This window comes from Schistocerca americana, chromosome 4 (assembly GCF_021461395.2).
Source record: "Schistocerca americana isolate TAMUIC-IGC-003095 chromosome 4, iqSchAmer2.1, whole genome shotgun sequence".
Classification (NCBI taxonomy): domain Eukaryota; kingdom Metazoa; phylum Arthropoda; class Insecta; order Orthoptera; family Acrididae; genus Schistocerca; species Schistocerca americana.
This window is the reverse complement of record NC_060122.1, coordinates 418,165,184-418,175,905: the sequence shown is the minus strand read 5'-3', so window position 1 is coordinate 418,175,905 and position 10,722 is coordinate 418,165,184. Positions and strand designations below refer to the sequence as shown.

Here is a 10,722-nt window from a genome sequence, read left to right as displayed (position 1 = left end):
CTTTACTCCAGTTCCCCACGCTGCTGCCGCCCACAGCGTCGTATGTCACAATAAAGGCCGGCGCTTTCATTTTCGTTTAGGTAAGTCGCATCGTACGTTGACATCGATCGCGGTCTCCGGAAGAGGGTGCCTACTGTAGCAGTGCCCGCGATAATGGAGAGGGAGGGCCCGGGAGGCGGCGGCGGCGGCGGCAGCGGCAGCGGAGCGGCTGGGCGCGGCCGAAGCCAGCGGGGCTCGCGTCGTCGCCGGCGGAGCGGCGACTGCTGCGCGCGCACCTCAGTGGCGCTTCAGACGCGCTGCCGTCCGGACGCCAGCGGCCCGCGACGAGCTCACCAGGCAGCAGCCCACGCCACGCCACGCCACGCCACGCCTGCCGACGCGACGCCGGCGCGCGGACCGTCTCCTCCGGCACTGTGCTACGTGCGGCGACACAGTGCTTGCCTCACCACGCGTGAAGCGATACGCTGTAGTAACATTTATCGCTTTTATTATACACTTTGTCATCAGCTGATTAGTGGCTGTTGACGTGAAGGTGCAGTTGTTTACATAACCTGCTAAGACCACGTAAGGGATTGTTTACGAAGCATCGGGGAGGGCTGCACAGCGACGCGGACGCCATGGGGTGCAGAGTTGGCGCCCTGTTAGCGCTCTGCTGTGTCCTGTGTGCCGCCGGATGCTCCGCCCAACTGGGTGAGTACAAAACGGGTGGGCGTAACCCGCGCTCGCCGTGCACCTGCTACAGGCGTTTCCTGCCGCTATTGTATCTGGCGCGTGGCGCCCTTGTCGGTACGAGTGCATAGTGGTGCATTGTGGATAGCTGTGAGCCTAAAGTACCGTTGACCTCATCGTGCGTTTCAGACCTGTTATCCCCATTTATGCGTCTGTATACCACCGCATGATATGTAGTAGGTCATTCGCAATGCACCAATAATAATTTCCACTTATTATCTGACTTATTAATCAGTAAGAAGGGGAACACAATAAAGATGGTCAGATTTCCATTTACATAAACTTAGTTAAACATTCAAAAGTAAAGGCAGGCAGTTTAGGACGCAAAACAAGTATTCGTGTGCTACGCTGAAAATTACACTCTGAATTTAGAATGTTGTTACTAGTACTTACTATTCCCTCCTTTGCTTTTTATAATCTCTCCCATTTTAAATGAAATGAATGTTTGGACCATTATCCTGTGCGAAAATATAATCCTGCAAAAAATCGGTGTCGTTCACACTTCTGGATAAACGTCTTTTTAGGATGTTTATGTATACGTCTGGGCCATAATTCCATCAACGAAACAAAAATCCCCAAACCATTGGCACTCATTCCGCCCCAGACAAGTTTTGAACGCCCTCCATATATACCTGTGGCTGTTATATTTCAGAATTCTTTTTTCTCCGTTCTCTTACTCGCCCATTTGACTTAAACAGCTTAAATCGACTCTATCCGCTAAATACTCCATACTCAGCTTCATAAAGCACAGACTTTCCTGTAGGCATCTGAACTGCTACCAAGTTTTGGAGGGCTTACGTTTGGTTTTTTCTTGACTCCTTTAAGTATATCTGATAGAACTGCAGGAGGATCGCTTTGCGATTGAATTTCGTAGGTTTTTTTGTTTTGATGAAAGCTGTATATAACTGTGTTCACTATACTGTAGGTCTGCCAATGATTTCTACCATTTCCTGAAAATATTTTCGAAACAGCCTGATGCAGGTTTCTCCCCCTTCTTTTGTAGTTCCGCGACATTTTCGATCCGTATTCTTTAAACATCGTGCTACAGCTTTGAAAATGTACAGGGAATTATCCATTACAGTCGATGAAACACAACTGGATGAGGAAAGGGAAAGGGACGTGTGTCAGTAAAGCAGCATACCTGGGATATTGTTCACTAGACGAATATTTGTTTGGAATCAACTGGGGGTGATTTTAAATAACGTGGATTTGTTAGCAAATTAAGCAACATTAACCCAAAAAGCGTTTTGTTTCTAAATACAGATATTAACCAATTTAAGGAAGTGGTTATTGTTCGTTTCTTAGCTTATTTTATGACTATGCTTGTTACATTCTAATCGCTAAAGTGGAATGAATACTTTTTGGAATCAATGTATCTTCGTTAAATTGAATTAAGTAGATGTTAAAGGTCATCATAGGAACAGATGAGTCTGTGAATGGAGACATAATTTTTTACTTCTCTCGGGCCTGTAGCTCCCTAAATGTCAAGACTAACCATTTCCTGAACAACTTAATAATACAATCCTTCTAATGTCCTTTCAACATTGCTCTTACTTCATCAATCTATGGTTATAAGTAAGAGTTTTATATTTAGGTCTTCAGATGATATTTAAGGACTTTTACTGCTATGCCAACACGACAGAAATTCGTGCCTGCGAATTTTGCTGATTTTTTACCTATATGACATCGCCATGAGTAACTCGCCCATTTTGTCTGCACAGTTTTCAGAGACGACATCGGTCACCGGACTGTGTACAACTCTTGAAGCCAACTGGAACTTCGACTGATGTGAAGATGTCTAACACTGAACGGAATCAGTGATAATTGTGACAAAAAGTTCATTATTGGACAATTTCATTACATTTTTGTTACTTAAATGACATTCCCACCTCTGTAGCCTCTCTCCCTAAGTACACAGGTCGGGTCCCAACAACTCAGTTCCTTTCTTTACATCCTCTAAATTTTATTTTAATCGAATTTAGCGAAGGTCGCACAGTGAATAACTACACTAAAACTGTGTCGGAATACTATTATGTGAAGAATTTCGAAAACTGGAAATTATATATCTTGTGAATTCCTCTAGTCAGTCTGTCACCGACATGTTCTGTCCGTACAACTAGGCTTGTTCTGACCTTTCACATTGAATCCCTCCAAATGAGTCACATCTACCATTTGCACGCTGCCACCCTGATTGCTGTCACATATTTCTTATTTCATCAGTGCTCGTTTCATTTTCACCTGTGTTGACGTTGCAGTACCCAGATAGCAATAAATGTTTTGAATAATAGTATTTTACACAATAAAATTAGCAACATGGTGTTCAGAATATAAGTTTTTAACGCCGTTTACACACATGATTATTTACTCTTCGAGCTCATTTTATTGATATAAGGGAAGCTTCACTTACCCCGAAAAATCTGTCGGTGTTAGTAGCAAATGTTGATCATTAGGACTAAGGAAGATTACGGTTTAATGTCCCTCAACACCGAGGTCATTAGAGATGGAGCACTAAGAAAATTTTAAGGATAGGCAAGGAATTTTTCTGGAGCAATTTAGCGAAATGGATGGTTGGAGGCGGATCTGAACCGTGTTGTTTCCGAATACGAACCCATGGTGCTAACCACTACGTCACCTCGCTCTCTCTGTTCATCTTTCTGAACTTCCCAACAACTGTCTAATGACGTTATCACCTTGTACGTACCACGATAAGGATATGTGACGATTAAAACACTTGACTCCAATTGAGGAACAGCCCTCGGTTTACGAAAATATACGGCCACTGCGTCCTGCCTTCCCACGATTTCCTTACATTCCTTGATATTAATCCCCTTACAGCCGACAGGATACAAGGTTCTTAGAGTTTTCCTATGTCTCTTAAGAAAAATTCCCGAAAGATTCTTTTGAAGAGGACAGGTCCGGTTTACTCCCAGATTTTTGCCTGATAGGAGCTTGTGCTCCAATGTCAGTGGCATCGACGGCATGTTAGTCCTAAATCTGTTTGCAGAGATTTTTCTTTCAAATTTCCTTCGGTCGATTTCCTGCATTAATGGGACATTAAACCACCAGTATTCTGTTCTTCATTCCTAGTACACAATGACGTCTGTGAACGGCGTCCAGAATTACCTACACTATCAATGAAGTCTTTCTCATGTTTTCCAACAACAAGGTGGGGCTCCGAATATTAAGTAAATGATTTGAAGGAAGAAATATTAAGGTTTAACACAACGTCTAAGATGCCTTATGTGATATAATGAAATTAGGGGTGGCTTGCTTTTTTTTATATAATAAAGTAGCAACGCCCCTCTTCAGCTCGTTCGAGATCGTTCGAATTCCTTGTTTTGAAAACCGACAGGAAATGAGATACGCCTATTCAGTAAAATCTGCAAAAGAAGTAGAACTACTCTTTCCTTGCCGGCTAATCAGTAAGGTAAATCGCCATACAAACCTCTTCATTTTAATGGGTGCACTGGAAACAAACAAATTTTACTTCACGTTAATTGTCTATTCTAATCACCTCTAGCGTTCCCAAGAGCAGTGTACCACTCACGTAAGAAAACACAATGGCGTCGAACCGCGTCCACAATCACCTACGCTGTCAGTTGAGTATTTCTCATGTTATTTAACAACAAGGTGGGGCGCCTAATTCAACAGTTTCCTTGTCTAGTAGTCATTGTCGATAACTAGTTCCGATCACGTTTAATGATCGTCGTTGAAACTAATAAGGAAATAAAATTAAAAATTAATAAAACAATGTTTCTGTAGATGACGCGCAATGAAATCCTAAGTATTTTCAATATTGTATACAGAAATAGTTATTCATTAATGCTTTAATTTATTTCGTTTTTAGATCCTAAAATGACAAATTTGGCCAACAATAATTATTAAGTGTTAGTTATCGCAATTGAGATTCTTAAAAGAAATATTTTAGTAAATGTATACAGTTATGGCATCTCTCGTGCCAGTATATCCATTGTTAAAAAGTCTTCTTAAGAGTAATGCAACCCTTCAAGTAAAAAAAAAAGAAATATTCTCTTTAATAAAATTTTAAGAAGCATATACGTACAACAAATGCACAGATGAACAGTAGCCTTATGCATTAGTAGATGTCGAAACATTTTTTTCGATGTCGTGATCATTTATGAACATCGACATGTTTCCATATCACGTGAGATATGCTGTGTGTGGTGAATTCTTTCTATTAGCTTATTGCGTTCCTTAAGATTGGTCTAATCTTCTCTTCATACGATGCGTCCATATTCAGAAATAAGTAGAAAAATTAGTTTGTTTATAGGCCATCAAACTAGTATACAGTCTTCTGTTCGTTCACTTATTAAACGGTCACTGTTGTACATCAATAGTCCGCAAACAAATGCGAAATGTATGACAGATGGTTCTTTCTATTGAAATACTGATCAGGGCTCCTTCGCGGTCCATTCCCGTGTGGAACATTGTCTGTGCGAGCCGTAATTAATAGAGTCTTTGCGATATGTATGGATCTGTGAAAAAATACTAATTTCCTCAACTAATACAGCTTCTTCAACCATTTTGTGTAGGCTTCCGGGGGAAAGATAATGCCAGGCTGCAGACGTCCGGCATTTCGGGTTTTTCTGCATTACTGTGACTCTCCCATGGATCAATCAAACCTGTTGCCACATGTGCTATTCTTCTTTGTGTAAGGCCAATAACTCCTGATAGGTCTATTTTATAGGGTACCACAGACAAGCATTATTTCCGGGAGGGTCCCATGAGCGTTCTGTAAGCAGCTTCCTTTGTAGAATTAGTGCATTGTCTCAGCATCCTACTAATGAACCGACGTCTCCCACCCGCCTAATATACGACTAAGCCCGTATAATCATTTCATTTCGTATCTCCACAAATACTTACTCCTAGTTGACTAGTTCCAGTTGTGACTCACTAATACAGTTGTCACAGGGTACCACCTTTTCCGATTAGTGAATCACACTATTTTGTGTTTTTAAACGATTAAAATGAGTCGCCAGTCTTTGCACGCCTCGAATCTTAACTAGATCTCACATTATGTTTGCAACTTTATCCACACAATTTTATGCATTGTCCGTGAGAAGTCTGAGATTAATGTTAACACAGTATCTACAGGTATTAACACATAATATGAATAACGAGGATTCCGGCGCAATTCTGTTTGTCACGCCTGAAGTTACTTCTACATCTGTCGATTACTCTCCAGCCAAGATAACATGCTTTGATCGCCAAACCAAGAATTCCTCTGCCCGATCATCAATTGCGTTTGAAATCCCATATAATACTTCCTTCATTAACAAGCGTTGGAGTGGTACAATGTCAAAGACTCTTCCAGTACCAGCATGGTATTCCTCACTTCCTAACTTCGCTTATGTAGTCATTATTTTTCAAGATCTCTAAGAGCGAGAATTAAAATATTACTAGTAACCACTGTGGAATTAAATATGATTTTTCATAGGCATGATCAAAAATGTTCGTCACCCTACTAAAAAGAGAATCACCCATTTGTTAACTGAATGATTAACACTTTTTTACTCGTATTTCAAAAATGTAGCATACAAACGGAGCAGGTATTATATGATTCTTTCAAAAAAATTATTTTACACGTAAACCAAGCCTTCTTATAATACGAGTAGTTGAAGTAGTGGAAGCACTCTGCATTTCGCATCTTGCTCGCTCTCCGTAAGATTCACGTGGTAGAATTCTCCCACAGACACCCTCGAGAAAGTTTCATTATGTTTGCCATGTGCCACACCCACTCTATGAATTATGAACCTGTCAATACTATACTTAAGCAGAATCTATAACTTTCGTGCAAGTGTGCGCAATGCATTGCAATTAATAATGTCTAATGGTAGCTGCCACCCATTAGCATTTATTTGGAAAATTTCTATGGTCTGGTGAAAATTTTGGTGCGTTGCTATCAGATACAGTACGTGCTTAATTTGTATTTGAACAACTTAGAGGATTGTGAGTTCTATAGTATGTACAAAAGGTGCTCATATGCGCCCTCGTACGGGCATGGCTCTACAAATATATAAGTAAAGGAACCCTTCCAACAGCCCTGATTTGACGTTACCTTCTTTCTAGTAATCAGCGTTAGTTGTTTGTGTTGTGTTTTAACGTTACTGAAATAAGTAGAATGTGTGTTAGTGCCGTAAAACGCATCTTACATTATGGGACCTTGCCTGCGGACAATGAAACCGGTTTCAATGAGGATTCCTTATTCGTGAAATACGTAGTAAATAGTGAAATCAGTGATTCAGGAAGGGATTTAATTTCAAGATTGAAATTAAGAACAGCCACTCTTTAACCTTCGTTTCCCTAGCATTGTACGACAGTCTGAAGTCATGCGACAATTAGTAAAACTGTCTTGCAATGTAGCCGGCGGCGTGGCCGAGCGATTCTAGGCGCTACAGTCTGCAACCGAATCCTGCCTCGGGCATGGATGTGTGTGATCTCCTTAGGTTAGTTAGGTTTAAGTAGTTCTAAGTTCTAGGGGACTGATGACCTCAGATGTTAAGTCCCATAGTGCTCCGAGCCTTTTGAATATTGTCTTGCAATGTGTGTTGTTGTTTCTTTCTCGCCTTAGGCCTTCCCTCTTTGGCGTGCAGTTATTTCATGGATAATTAATTACTACGTTAAGTAGTACCCCTGTTTCGGAACTTAGAACAAGGGACTTTCTAAATGCAAATGAAATGTCTGAAACGTTTAAGTACACGCAGCGGCTCCGACAGAATTTAAATAAAAGAATACATTAGCAAACTATGTTACTGATAGGCAGGGATTTCATTTGTCATTGTGCCCTACATCTCGTATCAGTTAACCATCTGGTCGGAGATGAATTTCGATTGAACCAGTTCAGAGCACGCTCATCTGCTTCCGTGAAAAAGACACACTATGTATATCAGTGGCAAGGAATGTAAATCATTCAGCTTTCATCAGTATACCGCCTAAAAAGGAAAAAGCAACTTGTCAATATCATTTACAACTTCTCATTTGAGAGCTAAGAAATCAGTTGTATTCGACAAGGTATACCATTGTGCATTCACTTCTGGGTATTACGTTCCATACCGTCTTTACTAATCTCCTTTGAGAGTATTCTGTAATGCAGTTTCTTATTTGCACTTTTTCATTCATAGTTATACTGTCTAAACCAGTATGCCTTGATATTTTGCACGACCAAGATTGATGTCATTTCCTGTTAATGAATACACTTGGTTCCAAGCATCTGTAGTCTGACATTTCAAATGCATCTTGTGTAAGCATTCTCCAGTTTCACCAGATCCAACTATTAGTTTCTATATTGTGCTGCTGTTCAGTAATCAAGGCAACAAAAAAGTAATTATGATACTGCATTACAGTGCCTGTGTTATTCCGAATTACGATGCAATTTTCCTTCAGACTCTCATGCATCTCTGAGGGAACATTGCATCGTAATTCGGAATAACACAGGCACTGCAATATCGTATTTCTCCGGGCAATTTCACCCCTGAACGGGAATGTACATAATGGACGCACGCGTACAGGTTGTAGACATATTGTTGATGAGATATGGAAGTTTGGGTCGGGCCATGTCTCGTTCTCGCATAGTCAAACAGTATGGCAGCCCCTCGCAATAAGCAGGAAATTCGGTTTCGAGTGCCATTCCGGTACAAATTTTCCCTGTCGTCATTCCATTGTAAAGCTGTTGGTTGTCCATCGCAAATGCGAATACATTTCATGCACAAATAATTATGGTATGTACTCCGGAACAGTGTAAATAATAAGCGTGAATATTTTCAGAATCGGTCCCTTTCAGATATTATTTCATGACTGTGTCTCATTCTTAGTTGTTCCTTTATTGAAAAGATGTAACGTACCACTAACAATGAACATGCAATAAGACACACTGATCGGTAGCAGAAGACGGCTATGTTAATTTTTAACGAACCATTTCAGTTTTCACTAAAGAGACGCAGCGAAATCCCCAACTACTTTAGATGATATGCCTGAATTTTTACATATTTTCAGTATTTTAATGATAAGACAACTTGCTCATTTTATATCTCGCTCCTAAACACACACACACACACATACACACACACACACACACACACACACACACACACACACACACACACATATATATATATATATATATATATATATATATATATATATATATATATATATATATAGGGTGAGTCACCTTACATTACCGCTGGATATATTTCGTAAACCACATCAAATACTGACGAATCGATTCCACAGACCAAACGCGAGGAGAGGGGCTAGTGTAATTGGTTAATAAAAACCATAAAAAATGCACGTAAGTATGTTTTTTAACACAAACCTACGTTTTTTTAAAATGGAACCCCGTTAGTTTTGTTAGCACATCTGAACATATAAACAAATACGTAATCAGTGCCGTTTGTTGCATTGTAAAATGTTAATTACATCCGGAGATATTGTAAGCTAAAGTTGACACTTGAGTACCACTCCTCCGCTGTTCGATCGTGTGTATCGGAGAGCACCGAATTACGTAGGGATCCAAAGGGGACGGTGATGGACCTTAGGTACAGAAGAGACTGGAACAGCACATTACGTCCACATGCTAACACCTTTTTATTGGTCTTTTTCACTGACGCACATGTACATTACCATGAGGGGTGAGGTACACGTACACACGTGGTTTCCGTTTTCAATTACGGAGTGGAATAGAGTGTGTCCCGACATGTCAGGCCAATAGATGTTCAATGTGGTGGCCATCATTTGCTGCACACAATTGCAATCTCTGGCGTAATGAATGTCTTACACGCCGCAGTACATCTGGTGTAACGTCGCCGCAGGCTGTCACAATACGTTGTTTCATATCCTCTGGGGTTGAAGGCACATCACGGTACACATTCTCCTTTAACGTACCCCACAGAAAGAAGTCCAGAGGTGTAAGATCAGGAGAACGGACTAGCCAATTTATGCCCGTGTTTGCTACAACATGCAACTGAACGTCGGAGGTTACAAGCGTCAACTTTAGGTTACAATACCTCCGGATGTAATTAACATTTTACAATGCAACAAACGGCACTGATTACGTATTTGTTTATATGTTCAAATGTGTTAACAAAACTAACGTGGTTCCATTTAAATAAACGTAGGTTTATGTTAAAAAACATACTTCCTTGCATTTTTGTATGGTTTGTATTAAACAATTACACTACCCCGTCACCTCACGTTCGGTCTGTGGAATCGGTTCGTCAGTATTTGATGTGGTTTACGAAATATATCCAGCGGTAACGTTAGGTGACTCACCCCGTATATATATATATATATATATATATATATATATATATATATATATATATATAAATAATTTCTCTCTCTGTCTATCTGTTAGTTTAGTCGGTTCCGACTCTCCGTGACCCCATGAACCAAAGCAAGCCAATTTCTACTGTCCTGCACTTTCTTCTGTACGCCTTCCTGGTTGTAACACATTTCTGTGATGCCATCGATCCATCTCATCCTCTGACGTCCTGTTCTTCTAATGCCTTCGATCTGCCCCAGCGTTAGTGTTTTTTTCCAGTGATCTTCTCATGGTGTGTCCAAAGCAGGTAAGCTTTTGCTTGCCCCATATTTTCTGCCATAATGAACACATCACTTTTATTGCATTCTTTCTAGTGACTTGGAACAATTCTGCAGGAATTTCATAAGGTACACTATGTATGTATTTAGCCATATTTTCGAGAGCCCATTTGACCTAATCTCCAAAATATTTGACTCTAAAGTAACATCTTCATCATCGTCAGCATTGTCAGTATGCAGTCCTTTCTTATATAGATTTTTCTTAACGTCCGCAGCTTCTGCTAAATCTTTACCGCTTCTATCTTTTATCATTGCAATTTGCACCTGGAATTTTCTTTGATGTCTCAAATTTTCTTGTAAATATCCCTTGTTATCCCCATTCTGCTGTCATCTGCAACATCTTTGGACTGTTCGTTCAAGAAGACATTTTTA

At 40.3% G+C, this 10,722-nt stretch overlaps 1 protein-coding gene across 1 annotated transcript in view; it reads left to right on the top strand.

The window, feature by feature from the left end:
* Positions 1–351: 351 nt before the first annotated feature.
* Positions 352–10,722, top strand: part of LOC124613141 (nephrin-like) — an 840,812-nt gene continuing 830,441 nt past the window's right edge. The window contains exon 1 of the mRNA XM_047141759.1: positions 352–690. Within this exon, the coding sequence (XP_046997715.1) occupies positions 618–690 (73 nt within the window). The 5' untranslated portion in view covers positions 352–617. The remainder of the gene's footprint in view (positions 691–10,722) is intronic.